Source organism: Macaca nemestrina, chromosome 3 (assembly GCF_043159975.1).
Source record: "Macaca nemestrina isolate mMacNem1 chromosome 3, mMacNem.hap1, whole genome shotgun sequence".
Lineage (NCBI taxonomy): Eukaryota > Metazoa > Chordata > Mammalia > Primates > Cercopithecidae > Macaca > Macaca nemestrina.
In genome coordinates, this window is record NC_092127.1 from 100,151,853 (window position 1) to 100,176,310 (window position 24,458).

The following is a 24,458-nucleotide window of genomic DNA, read 5'->3' on the forward strand; positions in this document are numbered from 1 at the left end:
GCATTTTGGCTTAGAATGGGAGGGCCCATCACAACCTTTATTTTTATCTTTGAGGCCTCAACCCCAAATTGTATTAATTTGCTACATCTGCCCTAACAAAATACCACAGACTGGGTGTTACAAGCCTAAACGAGAGAAATTTATTTCTCACAGTCCTGGAGGCTGCAAATCCAAGATCAAGGTGCCAGCAGTGTTGGTTTCTCCTGAGGCCTCTCTCTCCGGTGTGCAGATGGCTGCCTTCTCACTGTGTCCGCACGTGGCCTTTCCTCTGTGTGCACTCTCCTGATGTCTCTTCCTCTTCTTATAAGGACACTACTATTGGATTAGGGACCCCTATTATAATCTAATTTAACCTTAACTACCACTTTAAAGGCCCCCAATACAATCACATTCTGAGGTATGGAGGTTAGAGCTTCAACATACGAATTTTGGAGGGAGCACAATTCAGTCCTTAATAATGATGCAACAGGAAAAATCCCAGAAGTTTTACCTATTTTCAAACCTATTATTTTTTTGTGGTCTTAACTACTTCATTTTTGAAAAAAAAAGATTTTATTTTTCGAAAAGGCGTAACATTATTGGATTACTAAATATTGTATTTTATTGAAAATAGTGATAAAATATGAAAGCAAATTAGAAGAACAGTTTGTTCTGGACAACAATGCTTTTTAGCTTTGTATGTCAGTGAGTGACATATGTTTGAGGCTTGTTAATTGGAAACTGTATGAACTTTTTCCCGATATGTATGAAGATAACCATTCCTTCATAAAGATGACTATTCCTCCTATTTGGAGACATTAAATCCTTTTTACAAGGAATATTTTATCTATAGGGATGGAAAGTTTTGAGATAAAGTTTGGAAATTATTTTAAAATAATGTCTATAGGAGTTGACAAATATTTTGTGCGTAATGCAAAATATTTGGCAGTCAAATATCTTTAGTATTCTTAATATTATTCTATAGTATTCTATATTATTAAGTATTCTTATTACTCAAAAATCCTGTATGTTTCAAAGGCTTTTATCACATTTCCAGAATCATTTTCATTTGATGTGAGAATATACTGTTTTATTATTTTTATTACTATTTATAGAACTATTTTTGTTATTTAGGTCTTTGTGAGTTGTCATATTCTTTATGACATGGTTCCTCAGTCATCAAAAAGTTGATAGGCATCATAAAAGCAAGCAGTATCATTCTAAAAGCAAGACTCATTGTATAGTCAGCCTTTAGGTTATGTGAGATTATGCACAGGTAACAAATTTTGATGGGAAGAGAGGTTAAATTTTTGCTATATTAGTATTATTCTTCCATTCCCTTAAAATCTCTGGTTAGATTTGAGTCATTCAGTAAAAAAAAAATTTACAGTTAAGCATCAATGACAGAAATACATTCTGAAAAATACGTTATTAGGTGATTTCATTGTTGTGTGAACATCATAGAGTATACTTATACAAGCCTAGATGGTATAGCCTACTATACACCTAGGCTATATGGCATACCCTATTGCTTCTAGGCGACAAACCTATACAGCATATTACTGTACTGAGTGCTGTAGGCAGTTGTAACGCAGTGGAAAACACTTGTGTATCTAAACATATCTAAAAATGGAAAAGGTACAGTAGGCCTGGCCTGTGGCTCATGCCTGTAACCCTGCACTTTTGGAAGCTGAGATGGGCAGATTGCTTGAGCCTGGGAGTTTGAGACCAGCCTGGGTGACATGGCAAAACCCCATCTCTACAAAAAATAAAAAAAATTAGCAGGACATGGTGGCATGCACCTGTAGTCCCAGCTACTCAGGAGGCTGAGGTGGGAAGATCACTTGAGCCTAGAAAGTCGAGGCTGCAGTGAGCCATAATCATGCCACTGCACTCCAGCCTGAGTGACAGAGTGACACCCTGTCTCAAAAGAAATAAAAATAAAAAAGAAAACAGAAAAGGTACAGTAAAAATACAGTATAAAAGATTTTTTAAATGGTACGCCTGTACAGGGCATTTACCATGAATGGAGCTTGCAGGACTGGAAGTTGCTCTGGGTGAGTCAGTGAGTGAGTGGTGAGTGAATGTGAAGGCCTAGGACATTACTGCACCACTGTAGGCTTTATAAATCTTGTACACTTAAGCTAAATTAAAATTTATTTTAAAAATTGTTTTTTCTTCAGTAATAGACCTTTAGCTTGCTGTAACTTTTTTACTTTATAACTTTTTAACTTTTAAAAACCTTTTGATTCTTTTAAAATAACACTTAGCTTAAAATACAAATACCTTGCATAGCTCTACAAATTTTTTCTTTATATATATACTTTTAATATTTTTCTATTTTTAAAACTTTCATTTTTCTTTTTTTACTTTGTAAAATTGTTTTTTGTTTTTTTTGTTTAAACTAAGACATAAGCACAGATGTGAGACTAGGCCTGCAGAGTCAGAATCATCAATATTACTACCTTCCACCTCCATATCCTGTTCCAATGGAAAGTCTTCAGGAGCAGTAACACTCGTGGAACTGCCATCTCCTACCATAGCAATGCCTTCTTACGGAATACCTCCTGTAGCACCTGCCTGAGTCTGTGTTACAGTTAACATACACATGTGTATATATATGTATGAATATGCATATGTGTATCTGAATCTGTGTCACAGTTAACGTACGCATGTATGTGTATCTGTATATGTGTATGTGTATCTGAGTCTGTTATAGTTAACATACACATGTATGTGTATATCTATGTATACGTATATGTGTATCTGAGTCTGTTATAGTTAACATACACATGTATATATGTATGTATATGTATATGTGTATCTGAGTCTGTGTTACAGTTAACTTTATATAAAGTTCATACATATAAATAGAATGAGTACACTCTAAAATGCACTTTTTAAAATATATATATATAAATAGAATGAGTACACTCTAAAATAACAATAAAATGTATAGTATAGTAAGTTTTCACTTAATGTTGTTGATAATTTCTTGGAAACTGCAACTTTAAGCAAAATGATATATTGGGAAAGAAATTTTACCACAGGCAGATTGATAGAAACAAAAGTTAAGTTCTGATGGCGTGTTTCTGGTTACAAAAACATCACCAAACTTCTAATTGAAGACCCAGAACACTTCTGATATTAAATGTTGAAATAAATGTGCGGTACACATACATTTAAGAAGTATTTTGTAAAAAATAAGAATGATTTCCCTAGTTGTTGGTAAATTAGTGAGTGATGGCTGTCATAGCGCTGATGGGTTAAATCAAGGAATAGGTATTTGTGAATTAGCAGCAGCACCTCTTCCCACCACATAGTTCAAAATCAGTGACAAATATGGCAGGCTCACTGAGTGCGTTCCTACTGCATTGTTTATTGTCATGCATTTGTAGGATTATTGTCTATGAATTTTTATTTTACAATCATTTGTATTCATTCATTTATTCATTCATTCATTTTCTAACCTGCCTTTTCCAATTCAGGGTCGTGAGTGGCTGGAACCTACCTCAGCAGCTCAGGCGCAAGGTGGGAATCGACCCTGAACAGGACACTGTTGCACCACAGGGTGTACTCACCCCCCTACCCACACTCATTCAAACTGGGACCATTTAGACATGCTGATGAACCGATCATGCCCATCTTTGGGGTGTGGGAGGAAACCGGAGCACCCAGAGAAAACTCATGCAGATCTGGGGAGAAGGCACAAACTCCACATAGACTGTGGCTCTGGCTAGGAATCTATTTTTTTTTTCTCATCAGCTTAGAACAAAATGACCTTGAATGAAATGACATTATACCTGCTTTATAGTAACTACATAAACCAGTAGCATGGTCATTTATTATTGTTATCAAGTATTATGTACCCAATATAATTGTGTATGCTATACCTTTATAGGACTGGAAGCCAGTAGGTTTGTTTACACCAGCATCAGCACAAACACATAAGTAATATGTTGCAGTAGGACATTATGATGGCTATGACATCACTGGGCAATAGGAAATTTTCAGCTCCATTATAATCTTATAGGACCATAGTCATATATGCAGTCCCTCAGTGACCAAAGCATCGTTATGCAGGGCATGACTATAATTGAGCAGCTACTAGTTATGTAAACTGCCAAGTAGAGGGAATAATGTATGCATTAGGCATCAGACAATATAACCTCTATAAAATAAACTTACTCTTTCATAATTCAGATAGAAAATAGGTAAGAAGGATTACTGTGTTATATATATATTTTATTGTCTCTATAAAATAAACTTGGCTTTTGTGATTGGAATAACATTAATAAAAGCCTGGCATTGTGGAAATACACAGACATGTGTGGACCTGGTTATCTCTAACCTTGCATAGCTCATAGCACATACATTATAGCAGTTTGATTGGTTATAGCTTGTTACAGCCCAAGGAAGACTGCTTTAACATTCCCTAAGGAGAGGTAATGGTGTTGAGGGGAGTCTTATCTCTGGTACCTTTGGGTCTTTCCTAATCATCTGCAGTACAGGAATACAGAGGAAAGTTAATCTATAATCAGAGAAGCACAAGTTGCAACTGCATGCTACGTGACTCAGGCCACATATTCTCATTTCCCTTAAGGCTCAAATAATTTAAAGTTCCAACAGCTTTTAGTTTGAATTACTTAATTTAATTTCACAGTAGGATCTGATGATTTTGTGGTGGAGACTTTATTAAATATCTGTCTCAGAGATCTAGTGTGTGTGTGTGTGTGTGTGTGTGTGTGTGTGTTTTGGAAGAAAGGGGAAAGATCCTGATGTGACATCTTAACAATTGATCCTTTAATAAACATAATGGAAGTTAAAAAAGGAAGATTATTTGGGGGCCATGACGAGGAGTTCATTTTAAATGGATGAGTAAAATGAAGGTCAGTGCTTATGAGAGGGATTAGCACTGAAGGTGTGCGTTTCATAGTCATCTTTGTAGACTCGTCAATGTTTATAATTCTGAGCATCAATTATGTTTGGACAATATTGTAGATATAAATGGATAACGAGCTAATTTTATATATTTCTTTAATCACAATTTAAGTGCCTGTTTTGGGTCAAGATTTTGCCTAGGTGCTTTCCTTGTGTTTGTGTTTTTATCTCCATTACAGCTATTCCTACAAATATTTCATAGATAAAGTGAAGCTCAGCTCAGTGAGGGCAAGTTACTTGCCAAAGAACAAGCAGGTAGATTGTGCAGAGTTGGGATCTGCCTGACTCCAAAGCCCAGCCTTTTTATTTTATTCTTCATGTACTAATCAGCTAGGGCCACCATAACAGAATAATACAGACTGGATGGCTAAAACAACAGAAACTTATTTTCTCACAGTTCTGGTGACTGGAAGTCCAAGATCAAGGTGCTGGCAGTAGTTTCTGGTGAGGGTTCTTTTCTTTCCTTGCAGATGTCGTCACTTTGTTGCTGTGCCCTCACATAGCCTTTTGTCTGTGCTGAAGTACTCCTGATATCTCTTTCTCATCTTATAAGGACGCCAGCCCTATTTGATCAGGAGCCAACCCTTGTGGCCTCATTTAACCTTCATTACGTTCTTAAAGGCTCTGTCTTCCACTATGGTCACATTGGGAGTTAGGGTATCAATCTGTGAATTTTGGACAAAATTTGGTGCATAACACTGTGCTTTTTAAAATTTATGAAATTTGATAAATGTTTGAGTGAAAAACAGTAAAAATGCCTGCCGTGGGATGTTAATTAGATAGTCTCTGGGATATAAATTATTATAGCATTGATTTGTTTCTGTCTTGGAAATCCTTAATGTCTAGTGAGTTTAGAAGTAAGGAAAAAGTTTAAAATAAACAACATGCTGTGGAAAAAATGATACTGAGGTGTGTATTTTTTATTTGTACAAATAATTTTTATATGTTTTTTGTGTTTAATATTGATCCTTTTTGAGAATATACTTGTTTGAGTGATGATGACAGTAATAGGTGCCACTAGGTGACTACTTACTGCTTAGTTTAATATCTAGCAGATATTTTACTTATATAATCTCTTTTAATCTTAGCACCAGCTCTAATATGATATTGGCAGTGTAATCTCCATTTTGAAGAAAGTATAGCATGTGCCTTAGAGCATAGGTTCTGACTCCATTCCAATAGATTTCAAATCTCGGTTTGCCATTTGCTCTCCGCCTTAGTAGGGCCAAGTTACTTAACCTTTTTATGCCCTAGTGTATCTGTTAATGTATTTCTGTGTAACAATGACTCCAAAATTTAGTGGCTTAAATCAGTAAGCATGTATCTTCTCTCACAGTTTCTGTGGGTCAAGAACTCAAGTGTGGTTCTCCTGGGCAGGTCTGGTTCAAGGTCTCGGGAAATTGTGGTGAAGAGGTTGGCAGGAGCTACAGGTATGTGAAAGCTTGACTGGGGTTCGAGGATCTTTTTCCAAGGTGGCTTACTCACATGGACGACAATTTAATGCTGGGTCATGGTGAGGCCTTTTTCGGTGGGCTTCTTCAGCTGGCTGCTTGAATGTTATCTTAACATGGTAGCTGGCTTCTCCTAGAGCGTGCAGTTCAAGAGAGATGGAAGCTGTCTTTTTAGCTCTAGAAGTCAGATAGAATCACTCTGCCCTCTTTGTTAGGGGCAAGTCATTAATCTGGTCTGTATTCAAGGGGATGGAAATTAGGCTCCATCTTTTTAAGGGAAATGTGTCAAACTTTGTGGGCATTTTAAAATCACCACCCTTAGTTTCCCGATTCAATGGAGATAACGATACGGGCAGGAGGCAGGAGAGCGGGGTCCCTGGTGAGGGCTCCACCCTCAAGCCTGGACCCATGGCCCTAAATTAGAACAGGCATTCCCGTTTTTGTGCATGAATGTTGCTTTCTGGTCTGTCCTGCCCCCCTATCCTGTGCCCATATAAACCCCAGACCTCGGCTGGCAGAGGGACAAGTGGCTGAATGTCGAGAGGAGAAGAAGCAACTGAGTGTCTGAGACTGTGGATAGACGCGGCTTAACTTCGAAGAGGAGCCCAGCTGGAGACAGCAGAGTTTCAGGGAAACATTACCCGCACCATCCCTGTCTAACTCTCCTTCCGCTGAGAGCCACTTCCACTGCTTAATAAAAAATCCGCATTCACCGTCCTTCAAGTCCATGTGACCTGACTCTTCCTGGATGCCAGACAAGGACCGGGGTACCAAGAGGGCAGGGTGTAAAAGGCTGTCACACTGACTCTCCACTGAGCTGGTTAACACTTAGACGTCTATGGATGGCAACTGCTAAAAGACCGTTAATTGTAACACACCCCTAGACTCTACCTTGGGGGTGGAGCCCAAAAGTGCTCGCTCTGGCCCCAGCACTTGCATGCTCCTCCTCCCACAAGGGATTTGAGTAAGCAAGCCACACCCCTGTTGCAAGTCCCACAGAGGGGTGCAGGGAATTCTCCCTCTCAATAGCAATAGTGTCTACTTCCTGAGGTTGTTGTGGATATTGAAAGATACTAAATAACTTGGAATAATGCCACGCACATACTAAGTATTTAGTAAGTGCTAAGCCAGTGCTTCTCAACTGTGACAGCCTATAAGAATTGCTTTGGAAAGCACATAGACCAATGGAACAGAATAGCCCAGAAATAAGGCTGCACAGCTACGACCATATGATCTTCAACAAAGCTGACAAAAACAAGCAATGGGGAAGAGACTCCCTATTCAATAAATGATGCTGGGATAACTGGCTACCCATATTCAGAAGACTGAAGCTGGACCCCTTCTTTACATCATATACAAAATTCAGCTCAAGATGGATTACAGACTTAAATGTAAAACCCAAAACTGTAAAAACCCTGGAAGACAACCTAGGCAATACCATCCGGATGTAGGAAAGGGCAAAGGTTTCATGACAAAGACACCAAAAACAGTTGCAACAAAAGCAAAAGTTGACAACTGGGATCTAATTAAACTCAAGAGCTTCTGCACAGCAAAAGAAACTATCAACAGAGTAAACAGACAACCTATAGAATAGGAGAAAATATTTGCAAACTATGCATCTGACAAAGGTTTAATATCCAGCATCTATAAGGAACCTAAACATATTAACAAAAGAAAAACAACCCCGTTAAAAAGTGGGCAAAGGACATGAACAGACACTTCTCAAAAGAAGACATACATGCAGCCAACAAGCATATGAAAAAAGCTCAACATCACTGATCATTAGAGAAATACAAATCAGAACCACAATGAGGTATCATCTCACACCAGTCAGAATGGCTATTACTAAGAAGTCAAAAATTAACAGATGTTGATGGGGTTGTAGAGAAAAGGGAATCCTTATACACTGTTGGTGGGAGTGTAAATTTGTTCAACTATTGTGGAAAGTAGTATGGCAATTCCTCAAAGACCTAAAGACAGAACTACCATTCAACCCAGCAAATCTCATTACTGGGTATATACTTAGAGCAATAGAAATCATTTTACCATAAAGACACATGCTTGTGAATTTTCATTGCAGCACTGTTCACTGTTCACAATAGCAAAGACATGGAATCAACCTAAATGCCATCAATGACAGATTGGATAAAGAAAATATGATACATATACACCATGGATATTATGCAGCCATAAAAAAGAATAAGATCATGTCTTTCATGGGAACATGGATGGAGCTAGAGGCTATTATCCTTAGCAAACTAACATAGAAAACCAAATACTGCATGTTCTCACTTATAAGTGGGAGCTAAATGATAAGAACTTATGAACACAAAGAAGTAAACAACAGACACTGGGTCTACTTGAGGATGGAGGGTGAGTAGAGGGAGAGGAACAGGAAATATAACAGTGGGGTACTGGGCTTAATATCTGGGTGATTAAATAATCTGTACAAAAAAAACACCATGGCATGAGTTTACCTATGTAACAAACCTTCACATGTACCCCCGAACCTAAAATAAAAGTTAAAAAGAATTTTCTAGAAATCTCAGAAAACTTTCAGAGATCAAGTTGCATTGCAGGCCAATAAAATCATTAGGGGGATGGAACATGGGCATTCATATTTTTAATGTAATCTCCCTTCCCCATGCTTATGTCCCAACTCATCCTCAGCCTTCACTCCTGTTCATTGCTTTCTTGGTTATAAAAAGACAAGTCATTTTAGTGTGATTCTCCTCATTTTTTCTGCTTTTAAGCTTCAAATTGGTCTCTTTACCCTTTCTCTATTCTAACTTCCCTTTCTCTTCGAATATTTACAAAAGAGTTATGGAAGAATAAGTGTACTTACCTGCCTAATGATTAGAAAGGAGAAGGAAAAGGGAAAAAAGAAATGAATTCAACTTGGAGTGAAGAGGAAGATTTCAAAATCCTTGCCCAAATTAATTGAAACTGTGCTTGAACTTTCTGATCGTTGGCTAAGTTGATAACATATGATGGGCTGGATTCAGTGGCTCACGCCTGTAATCCCAGCACTCTGGGAGACTGAGGTGGGTGGATCACTTGATGCCAGGAGTTTGAGACCAGCCTGGCTGACATGGCAAGACCCCATCTCTACTAAAAATACCAAAATTTGCCAGGCCTGGTGGTGCACGCCTGTAATCCCAGCTACTTGGTAGGCTGAAGCATGGGAGTTGTTTGAATCTGGGAGGTAGAAATTGCAATGAGCTGAGATCTCACCACTGCACTCCAGCCTGGGCAACAAAGTGAGACTCCATCTTACAAAAAAGAAAAGAAAACCAGCAGACCCTGGCCAGGTGTTGTAGCTTATGACTGTCATTCCAGCACTTTGGGATGCCAAGATAGGAGGATTGCTTGAGGCCAGTAGTTTGAGACCAGCCTGAACAACATAGCGAGACCCTGTCTCTACAAGAAAAGAAAAGAAAAGAAAAGAAAAGAAAAGAAAACCAGCAGATCCCTACCATACCCTTTGGCAGCCCTCAGTTCTTTCTCAGAATCTTGTAACTGGTTTAGCTGTTGTTTTGGTATTTGCTTCCATTTGATAATATAGTGTTAAATCTTGATTGCTAACTTTCAGATATCTCATCACTTCTGCTTATAAATAGATGGAATTTACTCTGCTGCCTTTCCACTTCAAACAATTTCTTTGAATATTGATATATCACAAATTCAGTTAAATTTATAATTAATGTGTGACTGAATAATTATGTAAGAGGGTATATGGTTTGTGAGATATTTTCTGACAATACTTCTTTTTCTTTTTACTTACGTATATAAATATATATATTTTTTCTTTTTTCCCCACTCATTATGTCACTCAGGCTGGAGTGCAGTGGTGTGGGATCTCGGCTCACTGCAACCTCTGCTCACTGCAACCTCCACCTCCTGCACACCTATAACCATGGTTCTGTGGCCTCAGCCTCCTAGGTATCTGAGATTACAGGTGTGCACCAACACACCTAGCGAATTTTTATATTTTTAGTAGAGACAGGGTTTCCGCATGTTGACCAGGCTGGTCTTGAACTCATGACCTCAAATGATCTGCCCACCTCAGCTTCCCAAAGTGCTGGGATTACAGGTGTGCACCACCATGCCCAGCCCACTTACATAATTTTCTATAAACTTGATGTGGTCTTTTTTTTTCCCCAAATTGCTCCAACAACTCCACTGTTGAATTTAATAAAAAAGTAAGTAATTTATCCATTCTTTATTTCTGTGGTGATTCCTCTTTGGGGCCCTTTTTATTTTCTGCTCCCACCTGTATTGGTTGTAGATGTCATCTTGAGTTTTCCATCACCAATGTTTTTTCCTGTACCTACTATTTCCTGGAGTCTTTTTTTATACCCATTATGTTAAACATTCCATGAGTTCCATCAGATTGGAAAGTATTTTCTTTTGGTCTTGGAAATTTTCTTGTATTACCCTTCCTATATTATAGTTTCTTTAAGTGACTTATCACTGTCTTTTACTTCTGTTTTCTGTGAAATTTCCCCATTTATTTTCCTGCCAAACCTATTTTTTTAAATTTTAGCTTTTCTATTTTTAATATCCAAAATATTCTTGCTTTTGATTCCTTTTGCAAAACACCATACTCTTGTTTTAGAGCATTCTTGTCTTATTTTTCTGAGGATACTAACAGTGGTTTGTTGTTACGTTGTACTTGTTTAAATTTTCTTCTTTTCTCTATTATCTGTTTATAGGTTTTCTTTTTGTCTTTATTCAAACAAAGTGATTCTTAGCTGTTTTAATTTGAGGATGACATTTTGTAAATGGGATCAGGAGCTTGTCTCTTGGCATACTTCACTTTGGAAGGATTAGATAGAAAAATGAGAAATTTAGCTGTGTCATTTGGGGATGCCCAAATGTCAGTATGTGAACATCTTTTTCTCTTCAGCTACTGAGTTCAAGATCAGGGCTTAGAGGAGGTGGGAAGTAGTATGCTTACTTTCCATCAGTAAGGAAATAATGGCTCCTTATTTCTTAGTAGACTTTTCACTAATCTCACATTTTCAAATGTGTTTCTCATGCTAGTCCTTAACTATCTTAGGTATCCAAGAATCCTTTGATATTACCCGGAGACTAAGCCTTAGCACTCCTGTCTGAGCACGTGCCTGCCTGGATGCAGGTGGTGTTGGAGGACTCGCTGAGCCTGACAGGCTTGTAAACAGTCTGTTTCCAGTTACTTGCATCCACTTCCAAATGTCTTTAAAATCTAATACTCTTCTGTTTTCTCTGCTGTTCTTTTTTTTTTTTTTTTTTTTTTGCCGTTGGGTGCTTATACTTTTTAAGTATTCTTTTACTGTCATTTCAGTGGAGCCTTGGAAAGACTAGAGAAACACATATAATCGATCTGTCTCTTTAAATGGAAATTCTCCCTTGCCTTTTTTTTTTTTACCCCCACAACCCATATTTGATTTTAAATGAGACAGAATTTTATAATAGCAGCTGTGCAAACAACATGTGAGAGTTAAGTGCCTGTGAATTTTATCAAATGCTTATGAGCATTTGATAATTTAGACAGTAACTGTTTTTCTTAAGAAAACCACTCTAATAGGGCCATTTTAATCAGCACAGTGACTAATTGTAAATAAATCTAATTTAATAAGCTAATTTGTACCTATGCCTTAGGGCTTTCTCTTTCTTCATTATATGAGGAACTCACTAGATATCTTGGAGTCAAGCCTGTCTTTTATCTACACTATCTTGATGCCATCTGTATTGTGTTGAGATTAGCTGAGTGGTTTCGACTTGCAAATTTTAAAGTACCATGTGAATAAATGTTGGCCAAATACATAGTTATGAAGTGTCGTTTCTTGGATAGTATGAACTCCATAACAAGCATATGACATATTTCCTTCCCCAGGGTAATTTCTTTTTACTGGGAAGCTTCTTTTCTTTTGAAATTACTCAACTTACACAAATACCTGTTTCTGCGAGAAACAGAATCATTATATTAAACTACAAAATTTAACCTTTCCATTTCCAGTGTGTATCTTTTGGGTTTTCTATAAGCAATGCCAAACATATACACTATTCTTTTTTTCTAAGTAAAGACTTAAACCCAGAGCAAAATTAAAGGTTTGACATCTACATATTTGCTCAAGGTATCAATCAATCAGCAGCACAAAGCCTCCACTGGAATAAATTGGAAATGTGGTGGCAGGAAACCCAGGTTTCCACAGATGACTTCATACATTTTGACAATATTCCAATTGAACTGCTGTCATCCAGATCCATGTGACAGGAAGAACCTTATTTGTATCTATAACCACCCATGACCTCTGAGATTGTAGGTCCTGATAACTAGATGATCTTTTCTTTGCTGGATACACATGTGCATCTTTATTTTCCTTATATGGCCTTTGACTCTGTGAGATAGTATTAACTAGTGGGTGAGGTTATGCAAGCTTGGAAAGAGAAGCCATGACTGAGCAAATTATTCCATATAAGAACAACTCATCTTGAAACATGATTGTGTGCATGCATATGTACATTTGTTAAAATCGTTCATCTACTGTCAGGTATTTGGCTATTCTCTTTATCCTTGAGGGCTTATTCTTTTAAAAAAATTGTCATTTTAGTGGGATATTAGGAGGAAAAGTAGGTACACTCATCTTTAACTGAAATGATCTGTCATCTTTATCCGAAAGTTCTCCTCTGACTTTCTTCTCCCATGCTTGAATTTTTCCCATGCTTGATTTTGAAGTCAACAGAATTTCTTTAGAACAGCTTTATTGGTATATAAATTACCCACCATAAATTGACCTTCTTAAAGTGTACAATTCAGTGGTTTTTGATCTATTCACAAAGTGCAACCTCACCATTATCTAACTTTTGAACATTTTTATGACCCCAGAAAGAAGCCTTATGCCCATTAGCAGTCACTCCCCGTTCCTCCGTCCTCCCACCACCCACATCCTTAGGCAAAGACCAGTCTACTGTCTCTATAAACATTTGCTTCTATGGACATTTCATAAATGGAATCACAATATGTGGTACTTTGTGACTGACTTCTTTGATCTAGCATAATGTTTCAAGCTTCATCTGTGGTGTCACATGTATCAGTACTGCATATCTATGGCTGGTTAATATTCTATTGTATGAATATACCATATTTTACTTATCCATTTATATGTTGATGGAAATTTGGGTTATTTCCCTTTTTTTGCTGTTATGAACATTTATGTTATGAACATTTAAGTTTTTGTGTGGATATATGCTTTCATTTCTCTTGAGTATCTACCTGTAATTGCTGTTATATTGTAACTTTATTTTGAGTAACTATTTTCTAACATAGTTTGTAGAAAGATTATAGGCTTGAAGAGGAAAAGCAGGATACCCAGCAGCTCCAAGGCCAAGAAGAGGCCTATTGGGAATATTATGGAATTAATTGTGAACTGGGTGAAATCCTCAGTAAGTTCTTTTTTTGTTTAGTAATGCTTTTATGTTGGAAGAAGAGAAGACATAGTCAACAAGTGAGTTATTTAAAAAGTATACAACTTGTATTAATAGAAAATCAGTCTACATAAAAAATAGTAAAAATTTGGTTAAAGAATATCAATTGAAGGGATTGCCAGATGATTAGCTTGCTAGCCACCTACAGCTCTGCCCTAACTCTGTCAAGCCCTGTTTTGAACACCTGCTTTACTGAACCCATGGAAATAATCAACCTTTTACAATGAGTCCATAAATAATTTGAGGCCCTTAAGGGAGAAAGGAGGGATAAGAGAACATACAAATAGGCTTAAGTAACTCTGGGCTTGGTTTAACTCATATGACACCAAATCCACTTACAGGCCACTTATAGCTGAGCATTTAACCAGTAGTGCCTAGAAAAAAACCAACTGGTGTTAGTATGATTTAATCTGTAACTATATACTTACTGTACTTGGCCCATTTAATATAGTGCTAGATTTATGGAGAAAGCCAAGTTTTATTAGCTGAGATACTGCCAATATTGTTTCACATTAGCATTTTACATTGTGCGAGGCTCTCTGTCCTATGTGCTGTTTGTTTTTTCCAGTCTCCTCGGTACATAAATTCTCATAGAAATAAGTTCTTCAGCTGCTAAATGCTTGTGTGTAACCTTTAGTGTAGATATGAGGTTCCAGCTTTATAATTTAGACTATTTTATATGTTTATGTATACCATCAGTCCCCACTGACAAACATTCAGTACCCAATAAATACTCACAAAATAAATATGCTGAGATACTATTTAGGCATTATCAGGAGTTTGTTTTGGTTATAGGACTGAAGTGTAAAATATCACCTAATTCTTTATTCTTCCTGCAGGCCTTTGCTTTTACTTGAACATACAGGTTCTCTCTGGGAACAGGAGATCAGTATAAATGTTGACTAATTTGTCAATAAACGTACCTCTGCATTTTGCAGAATCTAATCAGAATGATAAGATTTGTAGTTTCACTAATAACCTCTAAGAATAGGCAGTAATTTATTAATTTTTATTAGTCACTTTATCAGCATGCCCTTTGAGAAATTTGTGTGAGTCCTTTGAGAACCATATCATGGTCATGAGGTTGTAAGAGATTTGTAAGAAACATAACCCCTCCTTTTGCACAGGAAAATGAAATTCTGTTGCCTTTATAAGCTCATCACTCCAAAGAAGTGATTCCAGTCTTGAGGAATGAAATGTGGAGGCAAAACCCAGTCTGATTCTGTACAGCTGGCATTTCATGATTATTTTTCTCATTCTTCTGTAAATACATATTTAGAAAGAAATATAATTCATGTTTTGTTTATTCTTATGTAGTTTGTATTTTGTGCCCATACAGCCTTATAGGCTTCTATTAAAATTTTATTTCTCCACAGGCCCTGAGAACCTACAAAGCTATGGTTTCTCACAAATGAATTAAGATTCCCACCTCTCCACTACACAACAGATTTGCTTATTGATTGATTGATTCAGGAAACATTTCTTAAATATTTACATACTTGAGACATGGTGTTAGCTGCTCTGTAATAATGATAACAATAATAGCTAACTTTGTAAGAGTATGCTGATCAAACTGTATATTATGAGGTCCTGGGCACTTGGATTTAAATTGTAGCTCAGCTATTTGGTACCTGGGTGAATGTGGACAGACTAATCGATCTCTCTATTTCAGTCTAGTCATCCCCAAATGGGGAGCTATTAGATTCCTGTTGCTACCATAACAGATTACCACGAGCTTAGTGGCTTAATGCGTTGCAAATTTATTATCTCACTGTACTGTGAGTGAGAAGTGTGTGGGCCTAACTGGTTTCTCTACTCTAAATCTCACAAGGCCAAAATCCAGGTGACAGTCTAGGCTCCTGTATGACTGTTCTGGGCAGAATCTACTCCCAGACTCATTCATGTTGTTGGCAGAATTCAGTTCCATGCAGTTGTAAGACTGAAATCTCTGTTTCTTTGCTGGTTTCTCAGTTTCTAGAGGCTGCTCATGTTCTCGAGTTTATGACCTCTTAATCTGCAAAGTTGGCAACAGGTCATTATACTATTAATATCTAATAGATTAGCAAGTTTTCATAAAACCTTTTGTGAGGTTTAATGAGGCAGAGGGAGGGGGGAAACTACTTTGATAAATCTGGCACCATGAGGCTAAATATTTTGGTTGTTTTAGTGGTTGACTTTCTCATGGCTCTGAGATATATCATGATAGAGATTAACATTTTGTCAGCTACTTTATTCTTTCCTTGAGGCTAAGATTATGAGTATAGTATAACTTCATGGTCATTGAAAAGTCCAGGCATGTGTCAAGATTAGAGTTAGGTGCCATCCTGTGATATATCTTGTGATATGGGAATAGCATTGCTGATTATAATTATAATTTTTTTTTTTTTTTAGTGAGAGCAAATATTTGTCACATAGTTCAATGTTTGCTGCTTAACCTGGAACAAAAGTATTTATGGTACAGTTTTCAAGTGCTGAGTAGATTTCTCTGTATGCTATGCATACTGTGCTAGTTGAATGTTTGCATTTTAGCTTGAGAAATGGGTCAAATGTAGCCAACAACGAATGAGAACTTTCAAGAAAACTTGAATAATTTAAAGTGGTACTTTTCACTAATGGAGAGAGAGAGTTTTTGTCCTAAGAAAAGATTGATGTCGAAGAAAATGATGACTATTTTAATTGTGAACCATTATTTCCATCTGCAAAGTTTTCTTAGAATTTTTGAATTTATGAATTATAACATATGATCCTAGTTTTTATTCCAATTTAATTCTAAAAATGACTACAAGTTTAAAGCAGTTAATATATGTTAATACATCTGCAGAGGTGCATTTCACTTCTGTTTCTGAGGTCTGTCTATGGAATTTTATTGCTGAGTGTCCTTTCCCTGTGACCACTAAAGTAGCTTTTTCTTCTATTTAGATACTATCTGTAATCTAATTCCTACCTAACAGTAATATTCCATCCAACTCAGCAAATTCTGTAAATGGACGAAATTATTCCACATTTTTAAAAAATATGTTTGAAGTATAGATGTACTTTATTCCTATGTTAGTTCCTTATTGTGTGTCTTTAAAATGTGTATCATTCTTTAAAACAATGTCTTGAGCTCTTTTAATATGCAAGGCATGGAGAGTGTTTAAAAGATGGTCAAAACTCAACCACCAACTCTAAAAGAGCTTATATTTACCAGTTTATAGATTTTTTTACTTTAGCTGCGGACATCAACTACATTTGAAGGAGACCTTCCTGACAAGCTTATTTATAATCTTAATCACTAGCCTTCACGCTGATCCAAGTACTCCCAATTCCCCTAGCCCTGTTACTATATTTATTGCCTAATGTCTCACCTGCTGGACGGTAGGTTCCATGAGGGTAGGGATTTTCTGTTTATTTTGTTTACGGATTTATCTTAAATGCTTGGGATGGTGCCTGGCACAGAGTAGTCACTCAATAAATGTTTTCAGAATGATTAAATGAATAAAACATCTTCCAACACAAGACAAATTTAAATTGCATTCTTAATCTGTCCCCATGTCTAACCATCCCGCCAGCATCAGCCTGATTCAGGCCCTGGGCCCTTTCCTTCTGGATGGTTACAGTAGTCTCTTAAATAATCTTGCTGCTTTCAGTTGTGCTCTACAGTCTAGACTCAGCAGAGCAGCCAGAGTGGTGACCCCCTCAAGGCAGATCATGTCTCCCCACAGCTCAAAACCCTCACACAGAAAACAAAACAAGAAAAGACCATAGCTTTTAGTCAAATTTAATCAGACGGTAATGATCTGTCCTTTTCCTCTTGTGTTGTCTCCCCATTTCATCTCCTGCTACTCTTCCCCACCCACCACCACGTAGCCCCAGCCCCAGGACCTCCACCTCCTGACCTTGTGATCTGCCCACCTCAGCCTCCCAAAGTGCTGGGATTACAGGCGTGAACCACCACGCCCAGCTGCCATAAACAATTTTATGTTATTTTGCTAAACGTGAAACTCTAAATACATCTGTCTCCCTTCCCATTATTTGGCAATTTTATTTCCTGGAAAAATTGTTTATCGTATTTCAAAAGTTGGAAAATGATGAAAATGCTGCTGCTTTTTCAAAGATGTTATTGTCATAAGTTCATAACTATTTTGAATCTTCATTTTATTTGACCTGGTGTCTTTACACATTGCCTGCCTTATGGTTTGAGGTTTCATTTCAGAGCCAGAAAGCCAGAGGCTGATTGTCAAGGCTGTTGTAATGCTGTTGCTTGTATCTTTAAATGCTGACAATCAGACCACAATTTTAAACAGAGAGCAAATACCCATGAAAACATCCATAGACTCACTTTGAATTAGTCACTATAAAAAAGAAGACAGAACATTTTCTCTTGGTTCATTATTTGTTTTTATAATATAAAGGCATGAGAAATGGGTATCTCCAATTAGTTCTTAATCCCTCCACCTTAATTATTTTAACATCTTGTGTATCTCTGCTATTTAAGGTCATAGTGCAGTGGAAAATAGTCATTATAAACAATACAACGTAGGTCACATAGATAGTAGGTAGCAGAACCAGGTTCCTCACCCCAGAAATGACTCGAGCCTTCATTCTGATCTTGTGCTCTGAAGCCTATCAACGTCAGTGTGTCTGATTCGCTATATGTTTTCACTTCCTGCGTGTAGCATTATGTTATCCAGGTGCTTTGTAACACTGATGAATTGTCTGATTTTGTATCTCATTTCCTTCATTTTTCTGTTTCTTCTTCACTTAACTGGCTAAAGCTGAATTATGTAAGCAATACAACTGCGTATTAATTATAACTGAATTACATTTTTATTCTCTTAAATGTTAAAGTAATGGATTATAGTCATTCCTCTAAACTACTGTATTTGTTATAAAATATTTTTATTTTCTTCTGAGAGAAAGCATTACATAAAGTCACAAAACTTAGCAATTTTACTGTATTTAAGTATTGGCAAAACAAATCTTTGAGACTTGAGAGAAACTTTTCATATGTATGCCTGTGAATTTTGATATATCATTAGACATCTTGGGGTGTATGCTGGGTTATTAGTCTTTTGTATGAGAAACATATATCAAATTCTGAACCATATGACATGTTAGATGTTGTTAAAGAAAAAGTTATTCTGGCCAGGTGCAGTGGGTCACATCTGTAATCCCAGCACTTTGGGAGGCCCCAGCCCGGCCAACGTGGTGAAATGCTGTCTCTACTAAAAATACAAACATTAGCCGGGCATGGTGGTGCACACCTGTAATCAATCCCAGCTACTCAGGAGGCTGAGACAAGAGAATCGCTTGAACCCAGGAGGCAGAGGTTGCAGTGAGCTGAGATCGCACCACGGCCCTCCAGCCTGGGTGACAAGAGCGAGACTCCTTTAAAAAAAAAAAAAAAAGACATTATTCATTCTGAAACTTGTTAAAGAACAGTAAGACAATCTTTATTCAGGACTATTACGATAGCTAGAGGGACTACTGCATTTGGGGTTTTGCAGTGGGGCAGAGAGATTGGTCTCAACTTGGAATACAAGGGAAAGTGGTAACTACATGACCATATAGCAGGGTTGGGATAGGCAGCAGTCAGTGGGTGGAAAATTACTAAGAGGAAAAACCTCAAGGGTCAGGAGAGATTATGGCTAAACAGACCTAACAAGTTTCTTGCTGAAGGCAGGCTAAGGTGATCAGACATCATTTGGAGGATGGTAGGAAATGAGTAATTTGGTCAGATATGGAGGGTTATCAGATACGAAGGGTGGGGATTTTGGCTGAAATGACTTAGCAGTATTCTTACCAAAAGTGGACTCTTGAGGATATGCCCAGAACAGGGCTTAGTTGAAAAAAATCTCAGAGAAGTCTGACTAGAGATTGGTCAAGGAGATAATCTTTGTCAAGATTAAAAAGCTGTTTAAAAGTTTACTTCAGCTTTCTCTGTGTACAGTATCCTGATCACTAAGTTTAGCATCCCCCATGGTATCCCTTGAAGGTCTCTCATACCATATTTTATTCAAGAGAATTCTGGTTTTGACAAACTTGAAGACAAAAATCAAATGGAAGATTCCACTGTGGATCAAAAACCTAACCATTGTCTTAATTTGGGGATGAAAACATCAAATTGAAACACAAACCCATTTTGTGCACTGAATAAACCTTGTGGGTTTTTTATATTTCTTGCTTAAGTTAGTAATTCTTTAACATAAAGTCAAATACGCAAGGCCTATCTCAGTCTCTCAAGAGTTTTTTTGTGAATAAAATGTTAGAATGTGTTACACCTACGTGCTTTTGTTGTTGTTACTGTGAAATATACCTGAGAACATTTTTATTCTTTTTTTTTTTTCCAGATGGCAGAAAGGATGTTCAGGAGAGTAGCTTAAGAGACTTAATAAAAGAGCTGCCAGACACCCACTACTGCCTCCTCAAGTACCTTTGCCAGTTCTTGACAAAAGTAGCCAAGCATCATGTGCAGAATCGCATGAATGTTCACAATCTCGCCACTGTATTTGGGCCAAATTGCTTTCAGTAAGTTAGTGGAGTTTTGCTGTTAATATCATCATGTCCCCCTTTGTGTTTACTACTGTCTGAAATTACTGGGATGTAGAAGCATATTTCAGTCTGAAAATTCAGCCAGCTTATGTTGGAGAAGTTGTATCTTGTTCTTGGGCATGTTAGCCCTGTTTTTCATCCCAATTTGAAGAAAGCAGCTATGCCCTTTTTATAAAACTATGATTTGCTATAAATCAAGTAGCCTTATTTTAAAATCTGGAAATAAGTTATATTTCAACTAAAAGGAGCATTTAAAAAAATCTGTAATCAGAAATGTTGATTAGCAGAAAGAGAAGGAGTATGACATAGTGAATAATTTTTTAAATAGTAATAAAGTTCAAATTATTGCCAATAGATGGAAAATTTTGAACAGACTATGCCAGTATCACAAAAATATAACCTCAGCTTCATTTACTGGAAATAAACTAGTCTGTGTTAGTAGATTCTTTGTTGCTAGCCACAAGAACATTTGTAAAGCTTCATATTTTATTCTCCTTCTTATTCCAGAAAGCTCTTTAATTTTTGATATGTGAAACATGATCCTGCAATCCAGGGACTTTGCTTTTAACTCTCCTGTTAATCACCTCTGATCAAATACATTCCTCCTAGTTATGAGAAGGGAGAGAGAGAACATTCACACTCTAAAAACTCTCAGAAACTCAGCAACTTTTTTTTTATAACATATCTACTTCTCCACTTCATTAATATACAGGCTTATTCAGCTGCCCAGAACTAGTAATATTACAGTCCTCAGAATGACTGTCTAAATATGGATTCTAGTTTAGATCCTAGTGACTACAGGGTTCCAGGTCATTCACAGCCTAATTTGGGTAGAAGTTCTACCTTAATAACTGTCCTGATTGTAATTCTAAAGATGTTAACTTTTAAATAATGGCATTTCACAGGATATATTAGGGTGTTGTGAATAAATATCTCAGATGCAGGATCTACTAATTTTTGTCTTATTCAGAAGCTCCGTGATAGTAAAAAGTCTATATTTGTTCTTATATTTGTTCTGCCCACTAAACCTTTGTTTGGTGACTTACATGTGAGAAACGTGTAAGTAGAAAACCGTTGAATAATTCTGAAACCTAGATTCTAGAACAGATAAAAATGAATTTGTAAATAGAATGCTTATTTAGTAAGCATTAAACACAGATCCATACCTCATTACTAACTTAGAAATTGGACTTGATCTGGAATTTCTGGTAATCTGCTCCAGTTAGTGAGTCAGAATATTAATTAGTAATGAGTGTTTATTATAGGTTCTAATTAGTATGGTTTTACAGTTTTTCTATTGTTATAACATATACATAAAATAAAATATACCAATTTAACCTGTTTGGTTCTTTTTGAGACAGAGTCTCGCTCTGTTACCCAGGCTAGAGTGCAGTGGTACGATCTTGGCTTACTGCAACCTCCACCCTCTGGGCTCGAGCAATCCTCTCACTTCAGCCTCCTGAGTAGCTGGGACTACAGGCACATGCCACCATGCCCGATTAGTTTTTATATTTTTTGTAGAGGCAGGGTTTCACCATGTCGCCTAGGCTGGTCTCGAACTCCTAGGCTCAAGCAGTCCACTTGCGGCAACCTCCCTAAGTTCTGGGATTACAGGCATGAGCCACTGTGCCTGGCCAACTCAGGTTTTTAAACTAATGCTTAGCTAGTTTTAGTATTCTTGACAAATTCCATTTACCTAACAGATCAGTCATTTACCTAAAAGACCAGTCATTTAATGTAGCCATGTAGCTTTTTTTTTTTTTTTTTTTTTTTTTTGAGACAGAGTCTGGCTCTGTCACCCAGGTTGGAGTGCAGTGGTGAAATCTTGGGTCACTGCAACCTCTGCCTCCTGGGTTCATGCAATTCTCCTGCCTCAGTCTCTTGAGTAGCTGGGATTATAGGCATCTGCCAGCATACCCAGCTAATTTTGGGTTTTTTAGTAGAGACGGGGTTTCACCATGTTGGCCAGGCTGGTCTCGACCTCCTGACCTCAAGTGATCCTCCCACCTCCACCTCCCAAAGTGCTGGGATTATAGGCCGACCTTCATGTAGCTTTTGAAATGTCTGTGGTATAAGGTTATACAATAATTCGTTTAAATTTTTAAATTTTCTTGTCTGTTACATCTTCTTTCTCTTTTCTAATGTTAATTTTGCCTTCTCACTATTTATCTTGGCCAGAGTAGCCAAGCTTTTTGTCTATTATTATTCTCAAATAATCCATTTTTAACTTTATTGAATAAATTTGCCTTAACATTTTTCTATTTCATTAACTCCTGTTTTCATATTTATCAATTTACTAGAACTTAACTGGTTTTTTCAAGCTTTTCCCCTGTTTTCATAATATGAAAAATTTCAGTCATACAATTTGAAGGAGCATAACTTAGATTATACATTTTCTCATTAACTAGATGAAATAAATGTGCTTTATCTCTGTATATATATGTAAATATGTATTTTTTGTTGAACCATTTGAAACTAAGTTGCAGACCTCAGCTATTTCACTGTTAAATACTTAATCATGCATCCTTAAAAATGAGGACTTTTTGCTATATAACCATAATATGTTTATTATGCCTAAGAAAATTGACAATTCCATCATATCATTTGGAGAGTCCATTTAAGTATCCCAATTTGTCACAATTTATTTTTCTCAGAAGAGGATCCAATGGTCCATCCATTCTTCTTAGTTGTTAGGTCTCTTTAGTATGTCTTAATAAAGAACAGTCCTTCCATGTGTGCACACCCACGTGCAGGGGTGCCCACGTGGTTGTTTTGTGTTTAACCACAACTTTTTTTTCTACCACATTGACTTTTGAAAAAATTTTAATTTAATGTTAAGTTTCTGGATACATGTGCAGGATGTGCAGGTTTGTTACATAAGTAGACATGTGCCGTGGTGGTTTGCTGCAACACCTAGGTGTTAAGCGCAGCATACATTAGCTGTTTTTCCTGATGCAACCACATTGAGTTTTTAAGAAACCAGACATCATCTTGTGGAATATTGTACAGTGTGAATTTGATTATTTTCTTGTGGTGTGGTTAAGTTGTTTTTCTATCCTCTGAATCTACTATAATCTATAAGTCAGATATAAAATCTTAGTTATATTCAGATTAAGTTTTTTGGGCAGAATACTTTATCAGCGATATTGTATCCTTAATGTTGCATCCCATTAGAAGCCATGTAATGTTAAGTTGTCTCACACTTATTGATGCTTAGTTTGCTTTGTTAGTTAAAGTCACCACTTTCAAATCTCTCTATTGTAGGGCTGTGACATTCCCTTTGCAGTTAGCAAGTAATTCATTAGGTGACTACTTGGGCATCATGCAAATGCATATTCCTCCCAATTCACTATCCGTTTGATTGTCTGTTGATCATCCTAGCCTGATTCAGTTTTTTCTCTTTTCTCTTTGGGTTGTAGAATGTTGATTTTTAAACTCTACTTTTCTTTTTCTTTTAGTGATATTCTTCTATAAAGAAGAGCTTTCCCTTGTCAGTGGGGAATGAACAATATTAAATTTTCCTGTGCTCGTATTATCCCAAATTTGGCAGCTGTGGGAGTCCCTTTAGGCTGGCAACTGTGTCCTTCTGACAAAACCCTGTAATAGTATTTCCTACCTTTCTAGCTAAAGATGATGTCTCAGGATGGAATTAACCATTTCTCCAAGGGGCTTTGGTTTCTTTTATAGAAGAATTATATTTAGAAGCCAAGATCTGGGTGCTAAGTTATTTGCATCTAGGTCTTAATGACTTCTAGAGCAAGGAAATAAAGAAAGAAATGAATACTTGAATGATGGAATGACTGAATGGAAGAAATAATGGATTTATATTGATATTTTGAGTTTAATTTTAACAGTATAATATTCGTTCTTAACTACTTTGATTTCATATTTGTAACTCCATACTCTGACAGTGAAAAATCTTGCTTCCTAAAAAATGAGAATATTTATTTGCTTTTCTCCACAACATACATAAAATGTGTATTTTATGTATAGATATAAAGTGTCACAACATCAGGGAAGCCACTAATGTTTAAGACATCTGGCAGTCTGTATTGTCCCTATATCTGGCTAAGAGTATGCATT

General features: G+C 36.8%; 1 protein-coding gene across 8 annotated transcripts in view; it reads left to right on the plus strand.

Moving 5' to 3' along the window:
- The window catches only part of LOC105479633 (family with sequence similarity 13 member A), a 377,790-nt gene that overhangs the window by 96,529 nt on the left and 256,803 nt on the right, over window positions 1–24,458 (plus strand). For 7 of the 8 annotated variants that reach the window (XM_011737705.3, XM_011737709.3, XM_011737712.3 and 4 more), the window contains one exon: window positions 20,174–20,351. The exons of the other annotated variant lie outside the window; for it this stretch is intronic. In XM_011737705.3, the coding sequence (XP_011736007.2) occupies window positions 20,174–20,351 (178 nt within the window). The remainder of the gene's footprint in view (window positions 1–20,173; window positions 20,352–24,458) is intronic. 8 annotated transcript variants of the gene reach the window in all.